General features: G+C 40.3%; 1 protein-coding gene across 5 annotated transcripts in view; it reads right to left on the bottom strand.

The window, feature by feature from the left end:
• Nucleotides 1–15,420, bottom strand: part of LOC108260270 (myotubularin-related protein 3) — a 29,207-nt gene extending 13,787 nt beyond the window's left edge. Inside the window, exons 1-12 of one of the 5 annotated variants that reach the window (XM_017460404.3) lie at nt 15,239–15,420; nt 12,732–12,880; nt 6,358–6,452; nt 6,187–6,249; nt 5,644–5,760; nt 5,257–5,339; nt 3,742–3,911; nt 3,432–3,528; nt 2,221–2,334; nt 1,951–2,123; nt 1,728–1,862; nt 211–322 (exon numbers count right to left, since the gene is read on the bottom strand). In XM_017460404.3, the coding sequence (XP_017315893.1) occupies nt 211–322; nt 1,728–1,862; nt 1,951–2,123; nt 2,221–2,334; nt 3,432–3,528; nt 3,742–3,911; nt 5,257–5,339; nt 5,644–5,760; nt 6,187–6,249; nt 6,358–6,360 (1,067 nt within the window). In that variant the 5' untranslated portion in view covers nt 6,361–6,452; nt 12,732–12,880; nt 15,239–15,420. Of the gene's footprint in view, nt 1–210; nt 323–1,727; nt 1,863–1,950; nt 2,124–2,220; nt 2,335–3,431; nt 3,529–3,741; nt 3,912–5,256; nt 5,340–5,643; nt 5,761–6,186; nt 6,250–6,357; nt 6,453–8,478; nt 9,468–10,795; nt 10,929–12,731; nt 12,881–15,238 lie in introns of those variants that run through there. The other 4 variants (XM_017460403.3, XM_017460402.3, XM_047151895.2 and 1 more) reach the window with 4 other exon arrangements.
• Nucleotides 15,421–18,358: the final 2,938 nt, after the last annotated feature.

Raw genomic sequence — 18,358 nt, 5'->3', positions numbered from 1 at the left:
TTCAATCACGTTTGAATTTTAAGCACTGACTTCTGTGTGAATAAATGTATTCAGTTGTTGATTTCTTGCAAATATGAAAAAAAAAACAATAATAATAAAATCAAACAGCATTCAAACTATGCAATCTGTTTGCATGCATTCACCCGAGTGTATTCCAGCTCTTGTGGTTTTTGTTTTAAAGCTGTAGGAAAGTGAAGGCAGCACACTCACTTGGCAGGATCTGGCACTTGTGCACAGAGAGCCCTTAGGCACTGGAAGCTCCTCCTGATGGAGTGGATGTTGGCCATACCCATGAACATCACCTCACAGTTTGGATAGTACTCTGCACAAAACAGATCGGAGTAGAATCGTTCTCATAGTTCACCTTTGAAATAAACTCTGATTCAGAACATAAAATGTTAATGAAGTACAGAATATTGTGAAAGTCTGTATAGTAAAGTCAGTCCTCCTGTCTGCTCGACCTGAACCAAGCTAATGATTCAAACAAGGATTTGAAGATGCTCCAGCTACCACACATGTATTCCCAGAACAATGCTGACGACACCAACCTCGTTTACGACTGCTTCTATGGTAACGGTGTTCCTCAGACCACATGTTAAGCCAAATCCCAAATGGCTTCCCACAAATGTGCACTACATAGGGCAAATCATAATGGCTTTTATATTATGTGTAGTGCAATACATGGCCAACAGCAGAGCATTTCAACCCTGAAGAGGTTTAGTCCTGATGAAGGTGGAGGGAGTAAACAGTGAAACAAACACATACTATGCTTTTGATTTATTACTGATATACAGGTACACCTAAAAAAAAATGTGAATATCGTGGAAAAGTGTTGTTTTTTTTTCCTGTAAATTAATTCAAAAAGTGGATCTTTCATATACAGGAAAAAAAGTAACTTTTCCACAATATAACAAATTTTTGAGCTGCACCTGTATAGTGATGTTAACTATCAAACAGATTGATCGATTGTATTTCACATTAATGAACGCAAAACATTCTCCATTTACCTTGACAGAAAGTGAAAGTGCTGTTCAGTGCGGGGAAATTTTGTGTGATAAGGGGAAGGGGCGGGGCTTCCAGAGGGTGTCAGTTAATATTAGAGTTCAAAACACCTATGTAATTGTCAATAATTGTTGACTGGTTCCGCTTTTAGTTTACTAAAGAAAGGGGGGGGGGGGGGGGGGGACAGCTCTTTTGGCATATTTCTGAGTAATAACTCATACCAGTGTTAAAATAAGGAGCTCCTACACAAAATGATTGAAACTTGTCAAGTCTGTGAGAATTTAGGATTCACCCTGCAGCTTGGCTTTCTAGTTAGCTTTCCTGAAGTTTAACATAAGTATTTAGCCAGAGTGCTGCCTTTAAATGAATATGTTATGAAATAAGGAGCTCATAGTCTGGACTATTTTCAAGAATAATTCCATGTAGCTAATTACCATTAAACCAAATTTACTCTGTAATAATTTTCTGATAATGCGTCAGGATAACGTAAGGAACTGTCTCAGAGACAGCGGTGCCCTCTATCTGCGCATGTCAATAAAACTGGATTTCCTCCAGCTTATGTTGGTAGTTTGCTCTTTTTTTATTAAGGGGCAGGACTTGCGTAAAACACTCGCCAGGTTGAGTTTCACTTTATCCCGTCCATATGTCCGCCAGTGAACTCTCATATACAGTCTATGTTATCGTGCAGTAATAGCAGTACACAAAACACAAATAGGCGTGTGTACCTGGGCATTCGCAGCCACCTCCTTTGGCCCGATTGGCCACGGCAGCAGCGTATGACCTGGCATCCAATATCAGTAGCTTTTGAGGAGGTGGGGTAGTTGGCTCCTCTTCCTCATTGCCATTGGTTATGTCAGGATCTAAGACATACCAGAGAAAGTCAGCCAGAGTTCAACAGCAACCAAACATCGATCAAATTAGTGATAAGAAAGCAGCTCCTACACGCACCTGAACTGTTGTGGACACAGGAGCCGTTGCTCAGATGTTTAACAGCTGCACGGTCCATGCCACAGGCCTTAGCGATGGACTGCACCAAGTTCTCATCATCTGCATTCCGCCAACCCCACCAGCTCACCTCAGGTTGCCCACACCGACCAATCACAGCGCCCGTGCTCTGATGTCTAGGGCAAAATGAAATTCAGTATAAAATGCAGGAACTGAAGTCATCTCTGCGGTGATAAAAGAAATAAATAAAGGTTTCAAATGATCAACACACACCTATAAACAACAGCTGGAATTCTCTTCCAGGATCGGAATGCCGCCACGTTCTCTAGCTCTGTGTCTGTGACCCAGCTCGGCACCAAAACCTTCTCAGGGTAACTGGCACAGAGTCTGGAGAGAGAAACACATTCAAGACACACATAATACAACACGTACAAGAAATCTCCCTAGTTAAACATATATTTTGTTTATATATAGTATCATTTATAACCTCTCCATTAGTGGTGGAAATCTCTAGACACCTCATGATTCCATTTCATTTCATTTGAAGACATCATGAGATTATAAATCCATTCTTTATGCATCTCTGATGTAACCCCTGTTATGGTTTTAAAACTTTTACAATAGCATTTTTATCTTGGCTTATTGTGTTTTTGTTAGGGCTTCGGTATGAGGTCACTGTTCAAATACTATTCAGGTGTTCATGATATTTACATATTCAAATTAAACCATTTGAATGTCCAACATCACATTTTGCCTATCATAACTTTAAACATGCTTCTTAAACCTTTTGGCTAAACAACGTCTTGTGTCGAAGTATTGTGTCTAAAAGAGAGTAGTCAACCACTTCCAACAGGATCTTATTATAATAGTCAATCTTTTTCTGTGGCTGAATCCCAAGAAACAGAGGGTTTGCAGTGCGCTACATAGGATCTATAATGTGATCATGCTGTACCCTTTGTAGTGAGAATGTATACACAATAGAAAGTCATTTAAGTTTTGCGTGTGCGAATTATTCCTGCATGAATACGAGTGGAAAAGTGTTTTCTTTATCCTCAGAAATGCAATATCTTCCTAGACGTCAATTTTATTAAAAAGTAACGATCACCTCTTTGAGATTTCTCAACAAAGTGACAACCTTCTGCGCTTTACGTGAATAGCTGCTGCTAAAATTTTCTCTGTATGTGCCGCTGTAACATTAGAGGCTCACTTACATTTGAATGCTAAACCTTTGTTGTCACTACAGTTCCAGTTTAATTGAAAATGATTTTTACAGCAGTTTATTTTGCCGTAAGAATGTTGGAACTGTGAATTATTGAGGAAAAAAAAAAAAATAATAATAATAATAATAATAATTTCATGCATAATCCTTCAGACATATTGACATTTTGTGCAATGATGCCGAATCTTTAAAGTAAGAATGTTTTTTCTCCTTATACAAACCTCTCCATTGAAATAGTGACCTTTTGAATGAGAAAGTGAGTCACCTGTAATTGTTGTTAATGTCAGAGATTCTCCAGGCACTGTGGGTGTCGAAGCCCATCCTGAACACTTCGTACTTAAATCGGTTCCTCACGTGTTCTCCTGGAGGACATCACAAAAAAAAAAAAAACCTCAAAGAACCAACAAGGGTCAACTTCCCAAATTAGTGCTGTAAATCCAGACTAAACTCTTTCAATAATGCAGCGATTCCCTACGTGGATTTCCTCCCAATAACCCAAAGTGAGAGAAATCAGTCTAAAGTCCTGTAAATCTGTGTAATTATATAAGCGTGTGTGAGCTGATGTGTTGTGTAACCTGTACCAGCGTGGCAAATCTCATCATGCAGGTCTCGCTCAGCTGGTACGCTGGCGCTGCAGGTGTGGAAGGCGAAGGCGAAGAGCTCGTCGAGGCGAGTGGGAGGGTGTAGAGCTGAAGTGAGACGCCGCAGCCAGTCCTGAGCCTGCTCTGACGAGCTGAACTCACACCTGAGGACAGACAGAACAGTGTTCAGGTTCATTCTAGACACCACACACAAAACCTTTAGAGACATGACTGAACATTAACCAGCAAGTACAATCCCAAAGTCTAAAAAAAAATCTGAAATATATATTCAATGCTCCGTTAAAACGAATACTGAATCCGAGTATAAAACAGACGTCAGCTAACCCAAGACGCACGGAGTATATTGATCGATTGTCTGTGCACATGAGCACTGAATTTCCGGTCAAACTTCTTACCAAAAGACTCTAAAGCTATAGTAGTGCTTGAAAGTTTGTGAACCTTTTCGAGTTCTGAGAGTTTCTGAATAAATAACCAAACAATGAACTCTCAATGCAAAATTATATACTTTTTGAATCGTTTAATCATTCATCTATAACGTGTAACGCTCAGTTTCCATTGTACAGCATGACCCGAGTGTTAATAATATACACACGAATAAATATTTTACCTCAATGATGTCTAGTTTTAATTCTTGCAATACTCAACTAATAATATTTAAAAAGTCACCCTACTTAAAGAAAATTGCCACAAAACTGATACTCGATTACACCATATTAAACATGCCCTTTATCTTGCTCTCCTAGCTGTTAACCAAATAACCATTCATCAACACTTACAGCAAGGGGTTTTTAGCCAGTGACTATTTTAAGGGCACAAAATTCTCATAAAACTCTCTAGCTTTAATTCACAAACGAATTTAGTTTTTAAGTAGCTCTAGACCTATTATATGCCTACTACTTTAAACACAATCTATACAATGTTAGGCAACTTTCTTAAATTCTTCAAATTCATCATAACAAATCACTACGTATAATCTTGCACATGTAGGACAACACATCACATGTAACTATCATGAACAAAGAAGAGAAAGTTCATATTTAGGTTATGTTTTATACCTTTTGTAAAATGGTGTGTTTGTTTATGCGACAGTTAAAAGGTCATATCAACATCTAAACTAGATCAGCACTTTGATACCAGAACAACATGAATCATAGGTCAAGTATGCAGGGCATGACGCGCATCCTTCATTGCATTGTCTTAGTAAATATAATGTGCACCAGTATCTGTATTGGTGGTCACTTTACACTTGGTTATGGATCGAAGTATCAAGAAGTTACAAGCTCCAGAACGGTACTGGGTTACAGCCTGTAGCACCATGTGCCCGTGTGCTGTTTACAGATTATCGGTATAGGCTGCAAAATACAGCACGAACAATCTATTTAGTAAAATTTGTAGCTACACATGGTATAACTCGATTGCAGAAATGCAATTGAGGGTTGTAATGTTCTTAATATTAAAATATGAATGGCGGAAGGCACTAATACACACCTGACAATCTTGCAGTCCTTACAGGTGAGGTGAAGCTGAGTCAAATCTCGACACTCCACACTCTCGATCAGCTGCAGGGGGACCTGAGAGAGTGTGACAGGGATGGAGAGCGGTAAGAGAAGAATGTGAGCTAGAAGAGGAAATCAGTATAAAGGTCACATACATTTCGACATGACAGACTCAATGGGAATGGATTTGCAGGCTTTTATAGAGACGTATCTGTCTGATGAATGCCGTTTTCGCACCATCTGCCTGGTGCCTTTCAAAACGTACAAAATAAACCAAAAAAAATAAAAACGTGCTCCGTCTTTCCCACACATTTAGCAGTCCGCTAAAACAAAAACCACAGACATGAACAGAACAAAGGCTTTTGAAAGAGAGACTCACGTTTACAATGTTGTCTTTGAATCTGATGTGAAGGCGGTAGCTAGACAAGGCGATGACGACCTCATCTGTGTTTTCCACATACTCCACACACTCGCCGTGCAGCACCGGGAACGGGACCTACACACACACACACCCCCATCACACAACCGCATACAATGATTAAAAGAGAATGTTCAGAAAGATAAACATGTGTATTTACACTCGCCGTCCACTTTAATAGGAACACCTGTATACCTGCTGATTCCAAAACAGACAATCATGTGGCAGCAGTTACAATGCACACAATCATGCAGATACAGGTCAAGAGCTTCAGTTAACGTTCACATGAAACATGAATGGGGAAAACACGTGATCTCGGTGTCTTTAACCGTGGCATGGTCTTTGGTGAAAGATTTCAGAAACTGCCGCTGTAAAATTTCTTTATAAACTCTAGGGACTGTTGTGTTTGAAAATCCCAGGAGGGCAACAGTTTCCGTTTCTGTACACAGTTGTTCCTATTAAAGTGGATGGCGAGTGTACATCTGCTTGCAGACGTTATCTTGCCTGCAGATGTTCCTTTTCCACATCCGGACTGCCAGCCTCCGGGCTGGGCTGCTCCTCTTCACCCTGAAATGTACGCACATGTAAAGATACGCACTGTTTTCCTTAAGATCCATACGTATTAACACATCATCCTGATTCAACATAAGGAGCCTGTATAGAGTACACACTCACCATAGCCCCTATGAGGGAGTAGGGGTTTGGAGAAGAGGCGTTGCTCTCCAGAGAGTCTCTCTGCCGGATCTCAATCTCGTGAATATTCGTCAGCACTGAAACACACAAAAAGAAAAATCATCAATGGAGAAAGATGTAGATTAGAGAAAGTCTAGACATGGCAGAGCAGGAACTTCAAATGTGGTCATTACACAATCTATATAAAAAGCTAACCAGGATTTACACATTCTGCACTTAGGTTCATGGAATAATTATCCTTATACCTCAGCATGGCTGAATTCTCAAATCTGATTGGTCAGTCGGTTAACATGAACGGTAGATTTATATTAATAGACTTGTTTGTAAACATTGGATAACGCATACACAGGGACTTGTATGGTAGACATGCTACGGAATCTAAGCCTAGTAATAAAGATTTTAAAAGAAATATGGTGGTGTTTTACACACACACAAAAAAAACATGTGGTGGTGAAGCTTATCGGTAGGAGGCATTTATGAAAGATTTATGGACGACGTCTCAGGTATCAGTGCTTTGAAACAGTCAGGGAAGTGTGTAAGGTTTCCCAGCATGGGAAAGAAAGTCTTCAGGACAGGGGAGTTTATGCTTTCTGGCTTCTCTGTAAACTGAAAAGTAGGGATGCACCGAAATGAAAATTCTTGGCCGAAGTCGAACACAATGAAAAACTTGGCCGAAGGCCGTTTTTTCCATTTATTTTGCCATTTTTTTCACCATTTCATAAATTAAACTCAAAATGTGCTTTTTACTATTGGGTCTTGCTTTTCAAAGAAAAAATCAATTACAAAAACTACAATTTCGAAATATGGAACTTTTTTTTTTTTCATTCCAGCAGGCATAGGCTACCAACAAGGTACAATATAACTTTAAATAAATAAATTAGTAAAATACAAATATTGTGATGTGGTCATCTTTGAGCCCCCCTTGAATAGCCGATGTTAGGACTATAACTGACTGCTGAAAGAATGGAACACTCTGTAGCCTACAACTAAAAAGTGCATTGACAAGAGTGCAAAAAAGTGGATGGACCCACAACAAATGAATAATTGTCCTAGACATATGCCTACTTCTTTAACGGCCATTCTTACATCTTTCTCTGACACTTTAAAATGCTTCCACACTGCTGACATGATTAATGCAAGTACCGCTTCGTGCGTCTCACTCTGGTTATTAGGCTATTTGTTCGCGTCATCAAACATGTCATTGTTCGGTCAAATTTATTCGGCCTTCTCACTTATATCGGTTGCCGAACATTCGGTGCATCCCTACTGACAAGCTGTGTCTTTTGTCTCAAAGAAATAAAAGGAGATGCTGTTCCGCGTTGTTATAATGTAAGTGTTACGAGGAACTAACTTGTCTTGCAGGTTTCACAACATTAAATATAAACCTTTAAAAATCGTTATGTGACTTTTGTTAAGAAGTCAAAAATTATAATTGTTGGCAAATCACTGTGGTTTAAGCAGTGCAGCATGGTTCGGACTGTGCTGTTATACGAATACAATACATGGCGTCACAGCCGTATCCCGTTTACATTTGGCATTTGTACAACATTAAGCACCTTGCTCAAGGGCCCAACAGTGTCAGTGCTGGGATTTGAACTCACGACCTTCCGAGCAGCAGTCCAAAGTCTTAACCACTGAGCTACTACTGCACATCACATCTTCCCTATTCCTATTACCAACCATACATCATCTTCTATACCACTTATCCTTTTCAGGGTCATAGGAACCTGGAGCCTATCCCAGGGAGCATCGGGGTACACCCTGGACAGTGTACCAATCCATCGCAGGGCACATCCTTACTATTACCTTTTTCTTTAAAAAGAAGTCCTGTTCAGCTAGAGGTTGTGGTGGAAATCACTAAACCCAGTAGCACTATCCTTTATTCCTAGCTGATAAAAATCCATGTGAAGAGAAACTACACTGCTATTGGATCAGCATACTATTTCCATAATAACGCTGGTTCGTGATAAGGAACGATTTATGAAAAAGACTCACACCATTATTACCCAAAGGCAACGAGTTATTTAAAACATTCAACTGTTGAATATTCGAGTAGAAAAAACAGAAAGGAGAATACAAGTTATTTGATAAGACAAATCATACCGTCAGCACTAACGTCAGTGGCGTACGTGGAAATACTGAAGAATGCGGGCAAAATCAAGAGTGGTTGCAAATAATACCTTGAACCTGCGATGCAAGGACAGAACAAGAAATCTCACAGCCAAAGATTTTTGCCAAATGATTTGCTGACTTTTTGTTGAGGGCACAAACTTTGTCAGAAGAGTATAAATAACCATAAACTCATTCATTTCCCTTAAGTCTGTATTAATGCACTGGCTCAGCATATGATATTATATTACGTTAGCTACTTTTTAGGCAACTTTATCTCTCTCAGCGGGTTAGCTAAAGAATTGATCATGTGTGCATATCAGAACTTTATTCATAACACTGCGTCTGTGAGACACACCTTCCAAAGTATCATGTCAGTGTTCCCATGCTCCAATTTGCTTTATTTGTCTCCATACAAATGAAGGCAGCCTCAAGCACTTTATACACAGCTACATTCTGCCACAGAGTCCAACTATATCAAGCAGACTGAAAAAAATACAATCAAGCTACTAAGGCCGAAGAGATTTTGCACCCGTGTGGTGTGTTCACTCAAGAAGCACTTCATATACCTTATGTATCTTGTCCCTGCCTTAAAACTACAAGAGACCCAAGTGTTTTGCTGTAGCACTGCAGTGGGAAACGACTGACCCTGGAGCAGACCTGCTGGGCTGAACGTTATCTGATCTGATGTGAGATTCCAGGTGAGTCCCAGAGGAGATAATGTCAACATCAGACATGCACGTGTAGTAGACCTCGCATGCACACACGGCTGGGAAAACACAACCGTTCCCGCTGGTGGAGCTGCAGAAATCTCAATACGTTGGATAGCGGAGACCCTGATGAACAGTCCCAAATCATCGTTACTGTCTTAGTGCCATGATTCACCAAACAAGAACCGCCCAAGATAATCACATCATGTCTTCTGTGCCGAGTTGTCCCAACAAGAAGACCAGAGTGCGATTTTCCAACACTCAGATTGATACCTCCAAGAATCCACCATCTTTAAGAAGGTTCCGGTTCTTAAAATCCACTGAGAGTAAACAAGAACAGAGGAAGCATCTAGGGCGAAGACACACAAGTGTTTCGTATGCAGAAGTCATTTTTGTTGTAGTGTATGAGGTAAACCTATGTGCTAACCACTAAGCCACAACAGCACAAATAAAAACTTTTGATGTGCCTGAATTTGCACCAATGATCTGCACCTATGAGAAGTCCTAGTAAAATCTTATACAGACTAAAATGGTGGTGCAGCGAGTCCAGGATCCCAGTTTGATGTTGATTTTGGGTTACTGTCGGTGTGGAGTTGCACATATTCTCCCTGTGTCCATGTGGGTTTCCTCTGGTTTCCTCCCTCCTCCCTAAAACACAGCAAGTACACTCGTCCTCAATTCCTCCTGTCCTTGTTTTCATTCACTGCACTCTCAGAAACGAGGAAAGGAAAGAGTGAAGTGAAATGAAAGAAATTAGAAGCATTCACAGATTATCCCAGATTGATTACTACAGGAGTGTCCAATCTTATCCGGAAAGGGCCGGCATGGGTGCAGGTTTTCATTCCAACCAAGCAGGAGCCACACCTGAGTCTATTGAAAGCAAAGATCAACTGATTAACCAGGTGGAATCAGGCGTGGTTCCTGCTTGGTTGGAATGAAAACCTGCACCCACACAGGCCCTTTGTGGATAAGATTGGACATCCCTGGCTTACTACTATACTCACATATTGAAATAGTTGCCTGTCTATGGTGTACCAGAGGTCTAGCATATATGATACAACTGTTGTTTTCATCTCAAATGCACGGCTCAAAACTAAAACCATTTCACTAAAACAAAAATAGAGCTACCTAAAGCAGAAGTTGCCTTGTTGAGTATTTTTTGCTCGTTTCCGTTTCTCTTCTTGTGCACTGAACAGCCAATCAGAAAAGCCGCAGTCTTTCCGGTGACCACTGCTGATTCAAACACTCAAACTGGCCTTGATTAGCACCAATAGTGCATGACACAAACACACGACACATGACGAGGAATTCCTGCAGAGCATGACTTCCTCTAACTGAACCACGATGACCATATAACATTGACCCATGACCTTTGAACCTGGACTTCCACTAATAAAGCTCCATCCTCGACTCATCATCAGACAAACCGAGCACGTCTAATTCAATGTGTTACACAATAATAAAGGGTTACTCTGCGCAGGGAGTGTGTTTAGATGGAAAAAAATAATACACAAGCATCTACATCTCATAAAGCAACACCTTGGTATTACAATCGCACAAAACAGATATGCTGCGAAAAAGACTTTAAAAACAAGCCTCACCTTGTAATATTCCCTTCCAGAAATAAAATGGCTGCCGCAACCACAAACACAGATCACAGACTGTTGATTTATAAAACGCCGTCCAGAGAGGCAGTCGGTTTAGCGTGCGAGTGCTCATAATACAGAGGAGGGCTTTAACCAACAGGATCATATGACTCTCGCATTAGTGCTGAAGTGTGATAAAAGTCTGGCCTGGATGATAATTAACCCATCAGTGACAGTTTGATATTCTGTATGCTGCCAAAAACAAAAAATCCTACTTCATAAACAGATCACATACAAAAGTTTTTAAATTAGAAATTCAAATTCCACCTCCACCCTGAGTGCAGAGTTTGCATGTTCTCCCCATACTCCGGGGGTTTCCTATGGGTACTCCAGTTTCCTTCCCCGGTCCATAGACATGCATTATAGGCTGAATGGCATTTCCAAATTGCCCGTAGTGTGTGATTGTGCCCTGCAATGGGATGGAACCCGGTCCAAGGGTGTCCCCCACCTTGTGCCCCGAGTTCCCTGGGAGAGGCTCCAGGCTCGCCATAACCCTGTGTAGGATAAGCAGCACAGATGGATGGATGGATGCTAGGCTTGGGACTACCAGCATTGGCAGATTAGCAAAGCAAGCAAACTGTACTAGCTATGTACACTCACCACAGGCAGCAATTCTGTGCTACTTCCTTCCAAATGCCTTTATACACATTTAAGGAGAGGGTTGCATATAACAGGATAAGACTAAATGAAACCACGGTTACAATTTCTTCTTACTTTTTTGTGCATCAAACAGTAAACCGTTCCCATTGCAAGTAGGAACTAAAGTTGTGAGTGGGGAATTAAAATATATATATATATATATATATATATATATATATATATATATATAAAATAAATAAATTTAATCCTGCGCCATAGGATTGGTCTGCACAATTATTCACACCAATCCTTTGAATTTCAATTCAATTCAATTCAATTTTATCTGTATAGCGCTTTTTACAATAGACATTGTCTCAAAGCAGCTTTACAGAAATATCAACATGGTATACAGATATTAAAGGTGCGAATTTATCCCAACTGAGCAAGCCACAGAGTGGCGACGGTGTCGGAATTTGTCGCTTTCTGTTTATTTATTTGGGGTTTTTTATTTTATTTGCTTATTTATTTCAGAGTCAGATATTGCTTGCTGCACTGTTCCTTTGCCGCTTTAGCACTGCTGCTGCTTTGATCTGCGTCGTTTCCATCAGCCGTTTATTTAGAAATGCAATCTGAAGGTTATACAAAGTGACATTTATCTTTAACAAAGCCATCAAAACTGGATACAACAACTGCAGTACAACATCGTCCACCATCTTGTTTGAGTTGAAGGGTACGTCATCGTTTTTGAACATCTCCCGTTTTCTCAGTCAACACTAGAAAACCGCATTTTCTAATTTTTCCACTTGGGAGAGCATTTTCGAAAAGCTCCGTTTTTGCTGGACAAAAAAGAAAAAGAAAAGAAAAAAAAAACGCCGTCTCAGTGTGGACGGAAGGCCAAAACGGAGAGAAAAAGATTTGCGTTTGCAAATTTATCCGGATTAACGTGGACGTAGCCTGTAGTCTGAAGGCCACCGTGGCACAAAGACCCGCCCTATGTGAAATAATCTGCCTCATTCAAAGCTAAAGTCCTGCCTTGCACTCTGTACACAACATACACCCTTTTGAACCACTGTATGATCAGAACTTACTAATAATCTGTTCTCTCTCTCTCATCAGATGTACATGTTGTACGTGTTCTCTTGCTGCCCGATATTATGCTGGATCCAGATTCTGACACGCTCCTACTACTGTGGTTCCTCTGATTACTCCTGATGCTCTAATTCAGCACTTGTGATTCATCTTCTGCTGCTGTGGATGATCCCTAAAGCAATTTATGCGCAAGTCTTACCTTTGCTTGAGTGGATAATCTCACCTGGACACTGTAATTATAGTGACTATGATGCTCATTCTGAACTTCCTTTCAACACACTGGTGATGGATGGGTTCCTTTCTGAATCTTGTTCCTCTCAAGGTTTATTCTTCATGTCATCTCAGGGAGTTTTCCCCCTTTTTCCCCCCTCTCTGACATGCAATTAGAGATCCAAAATTAGATCTAGATTAGTGTGTGCTTTATGAAAATGTCTGTTAAAAAGTGCAATACATGTGAAATTGAACTAAATTGGACAAACCTTGCTGAGTGGTCCTTAAACACCACATGGTATGGTGAGATGCAGATAAACAGACGCTTTCAAGCAGGTTTGAATAGCTGCCTTTTGGTAATTGATTCACATAGTTATTCTTGTCTCATCTTGTCAATGAGAACAAGGTTGTGTTTTGTTTTGAAACTAGGATTTAACATATGATTGAAAGCCCACAGTCTGAAATACAGTCACATCCAAATTTGCAAAAATGTGACCTTAATAAATCACCACAGCCAAGTCATTTACAAACAGTAAGGAATCTGTAGAATAACACATAACTGTAAGAAAAGCGTGCTCTTCTAGTGTTGCAGGCAGAAACAGGGCTGTGTTCAGGTTTTTACACATGGGCTGGCAAAAGAGGCAAGCTGCACAAGATATCTGGGGGGTTTTTGAGGGTAGATTCTTAAATTTTCATGACTTGAACAGCAGTACTCCGCCTCTCAGAGATGAGATTCGAGGTCACATTTTAAGGAAATCCACTTGAACGGTTTGCATATTAACTTTAATAATTAGCAACGTGTCCAAGATTTAGTTTGTAAAAAAAATTTCTTTCATTGATGTGTTAGTCTTTTTCACTTTGGTTAGCAGTTTCCTGCATTACCTACAATGCTGACTGTGCTGCCAGTAATCTCCACCTAAAGAGACTGATGCAGCGGCACTTTAGTCCTTCAGCCTGTCCAGCTCCCTCACCACCTTATCTGTACACTCAGCTCAAACAGGTCGGTTTCCAAAGCTTCAACTTTTATACCAATACCGTCATCACCTTCACAGCACTCGTCATCTCACAGATCACTAACTAGCCGAGCTGCGCCTCTGGTGTAACTCCGCACAACCGCATCATAAATCTACAATGAATTCTGGGACTTTGGGTACAACATTTGCTGTCTGTAGGGCATTTGAGTTCTCAGTGATGAAGTCAGAAGGTTTTTTTGGTGATCGCTACGACTGAAAATGCTCGATTTTCCTGCTGCTTTTTTTTTCTAAATTTGCGATGAAACTTGGGAGTTTTTTGTGCGTTTTGTTTTGCGGAAAACTACTCGGATTGCCAAAATTGCAATTGCATGGGATTGTCTTACGCAGTGATGTTTGTTGGTAAATCAGACCTTTTAACTGTACTCATGTTCGACGCACGTGAATCGAAGAGGGCTTCGACTGGATGCGTGTCGTGGTGACGTCACACGACAGGTCCCGGCACAAAACTACGGCCATTTTGAAAAACTGCAAGCCTCTCTGAATGTTGTACTTTCGTTGAATGTGATCACGAAATCCTGAAGGGATTGATTAATATGACATTTAACATTCTTGGAAAATGGTGTGTGTGTGAGAAAGAGAGAAAGAAAAGACGCTCTTGTGCTTTTGTTATTTTAGGAGCGAAATGTGAAATCTGACTCTTATGTTTGAAATTTTGGATCTCCTACTAAACACTACTGTAACTGATTACCAATGTCCCCCTGTGACGTAAGAGTGGCACACAACCGCCGACTTCTCACAGAAATCAAGAAAACACATCAGCACCACAATCACTAAACACATCACAAATGTTTCAGTATAATCGTATTTAATGTGATTCAGGGTGGCTTTCTCCTTTAAGGGATGGAATCAGCGTTTCAGACAGTAGCAACTTGCCCCTCTGTGCCACCCCTGCTGCCACGCCCATGGGCAGAAGCTGCAGCTACAGATAAAGAAACGAGTATCGTGCTGTAAAATGTGGCTCAGACTGATAGAAGGAAAAGGCAGTCTGTTTTGTTTTGGCACTGTGTGTGTGTGTCCTTGGCAGGCGGGTTGTGAACTGTCCTGCTAGCCGACTAACACTAAAGCACCACCGCCTGAGGATATCTAAACAAAGTGCACAGAGATTACATTCTCTTTATTTCTGTTTAAAAGTTATTTTAATCCCTGTAGCTTATCCGTTTTATTTCTTTACATAATCAAAACACTGGATTTAGCTTCTTTCTTTTTTTTAAAGTTAGCTACATCCGCCGGTTGTCACGGCTAACTCAGTCTCTGAACACGCATACTAGCATACTAAGTAGCATGTGCGGAAAACCTGCAGAGTGAGACAGGGTTTAGAGTTAGTGCGGGGTAAGTGTACGGGGTTAGTATGCGAGGTTGGTATATAGGGTAAGTATGCGGGTTTAGACGCAGCCTTGTATTTTTGTTGTGGTTCAGAGGAGGGCGGAACCCCGTCAAACAGGCCGAGGAGGCCTTACACACAAACAGCCTGCTCGATCACACTCACCTGAGAGCTGTCCTTTTCACTTACGATCCGCTATGTGCAGTTCTTTCGACGATATATCCCCACAAAATCAACCCAAACAAAAAAAAAACAAAGCGCAAAAGGTCGCTCTGAGAGCTACACTAAGCAGCCATCGTTCAACTCTCTCTGTTGCCTGCTGCGGAGTAGGCGCGTGACGTCATTACGTTAAGTCGTCCTCCGAGGTGTTTTGTCGACGTAACGACGTACGCGCGCGACTTACGTTGTAAACAAACGAGCGTGGTGTGGTCTCTCGATGATGATGATGATGGCATGAGTCGATGAAAAGACAGAAGATAAATGATGTGAATTTAGGCTGTGTTTAGTTCACCATTTTGTGACTTTTGAAGTTTAGCAAAGTTTGTTTAACCTAGAACCAGGAAACGTTCTTGGTCTTTGACTGTAATGCTATTTTGACAAGCAAAAAAGCGTTATACTCGGCAAGAAAATACATATTGCTATATATTTGCTGACATTAGCTAACATAATACATTACTCGCTGTGGTATTAATATTGCGTTAATGAATATGTTTGCAGTTGCACGGCATCCGTAAATGCAGATTAATTTTCGGTGAGGATCCACAGGACCTATTTGATGATATATCTCAAAGAGTCGGCTCAAAGAGTCGGCTCGTTCAAGACACGTCACTGGAAGAATACTATCGTTCAGAAAATCTGCCTTAATGCTGAGAGGGTGGACCAAAGTGTTTTCATTTTCACTTTATTTGAGATACAGTTTAAACTCTTAAACGGTGTTTACTGCACAGTAACACGCAGTGTTCAGGGTCTTGTCTCAAGAAGCAGGAATTATGGATTAGCTAACTATATTTGAGTCGAGTTAATTTTACCCTGGGTTAACTGATTTACAACTTTACGTTTACCAGCAGTTAAAACATTTCCGACGCTGTTTAAACACGCATATATACAGCAAGCAGGTCCAGGATTACTCTTCTACACCTGTCATTTTGCAGGTTAATTTTATAGGATCAATTGTCGAGGTAACTGAGCTTGATTTCGTTTGGTGAATCTCAATGTACATTATTAAATGGTACTTTGTGTAATGGAACCCGGTTTGTTGCAGTTGTGCAAAGTTTTATTTCTAGCACCCTCTAGTGGCCAGAGTTATGATTTAATTCCAAAGGTCTGTAACAGACCTCTTTATGATCCTAGCAAAGAGTAATTTGAAAAGTACACGAAATAACCATAACATTAAAACCACTGACAGGTGAAGTGAATAACATTTATTGTCTCATTACACTGGCACGGATATATTAGTCAGCAAGTGAACCGCAGTTTCCAAAGTTGGTGTGTGGGAAGCAGGAAAAATGGGCAAGAGTAAGGATCTGAGCTGCTCTTGGGTCTTAGCATTCATGTGGTTGTTACTTTGATACATTTCAAATACCTAAACATTGTTGCAGACCAAGTCGTGGCAACGGTATTGCGTAATGGCAGTGGCCTCTTTTAGCAGGATAATGCACCCTGCTACACTAAAAATTGTTCAGGAATGGTTTGAGGAACATGACAATGAGTCCAGGGTGTTGGCCTGAACTCCAAATTCCCCAGATCTCAATCTGATCAAGCATCATTGGGATGTGCTGGACAAAAAAGCTGATCCATGGAGACCCCACGATGGGTCAGAGCTGTTTTGGTGGCGTAAAGGGGACCTATACAATATCAGCCAGGTGGTTTTAATGGTATGGCTGATCAGTGTATAACTCAACAAATATTAAACACATTAGTCAGATATGCAGCATCATATTTATTTAGCCAGTGAAGCCATGAGAGCTTTTAATTCCTGAACTTTCTACCCACAGGAGCCAAACCAGGTTCAAACATGTGCTAAAATGTAGACTTGTAATCATATTTCACATCAACACTTTTCCTTATTTTTATTAAAATTGCAGATATATTCAAGTTGTTAACATGATCAATACCACTGTAATTCACTAGTTAATAAAAGTGCAGAACACCTTACTACACATCACAGACCCCACTTTGAGAACCGCTCTATCATGATTAAACATGGTTTAAACATACACTCACTGTCCACTTTATTAGGAACACCTGCTCATTTATGCAATTATCCAATCAGCCAGCAATGTGGCAGAAGCACAGTGCAAAAAATTATGTGTGTGTGTGGGGGGGGGGGGTGATCTCTGTGATTTTTAGCCATGGCATGGTTGCTGGTACCAGATGGGCTGGTTTGAGTATTTCAGAAATACATATACTGCACACATCTCATCATGTGTTGTGTGTTAATGTGATATGCGATACTGTTTCTATACTTACACACACACACACACACACACACACACACACACACACATACTATCCTGCTACCTTTAATTTGGTATTTCGTCAATTGGAAAGAGCTCATTCAGAGAAAAAAGATCAAATTATTATTAACATATAACCACAACATTTTATGCTCAGTCAACCTCTCTGGGCACTATTGCAAATTGTGTGTGTGTGTAATTGTTTTAGTGCTGAAAAGAACCCATTGGTGTGACTGGAACTGAGTAAATATTAGCTTTCCTGATAACAGAAAACAAAGCACAGGGAATAACTAGCTTGGTCGAAACATAATACAGCACTTGACTGTCAGATTCGAGACTATAAACAGCTTTATGAAGTACTAGGTCTTATAGCTTATAAAGTGCAACCGCTTTGTGTGCTGTAGTATGGTATGTGAACACAGGGATTGAGACTAAAAATCAGTTAAAAGCCAAAGGTCGATTTGGAATATCAGGCTGATGATTTGGTAAAAATTTGCATCCTAATGCTCAAGGCAAAAAAACATAACTGGCTTCAAGATAAATGTAAATACAGCAACAAAAATATACACTCGCACATTAGTTCAGTCTAGTTATTTATCACGTCACATGAAGCATTGTAATTTACTGTTACCACCCAAAAGTTTATTATTTTCCAGTAACAGTACGTCCCAAAATCTTTCATTCCTCTTACACCACAACAATTACACCAACGATCGTATTTTTAAAAACTCATTCATAAATGACATGAATGACATGCTTTTTAATAATTTATAGTTACATTTAATGTTGTGGACCATCTGCCAGAAAAGTTAGGTTCCCTTATCACTAA

The sequence above is a fragment of the Ictalurus punctatus genome, chromosome 28 (assembly GCF_001660625.3).
Source record: "Ictalurus punctatus breed USDA103 chromosome 28, Coco_2.0, whole genome shotgun sequence".
Classification (NCBI taxonomy): domain Eukaryota; kingdom Metazoa; phylum Chordata; class Actinopteri; order Siluriformes; family Ictaluridae; genus Ictalurus; species Ictalurus punctatus.
The sequence above is the reverse complement of the archived record's forward strand: the minus strand, read 5'-3'. Positions and strand labels throughout refer to the sequence as shown.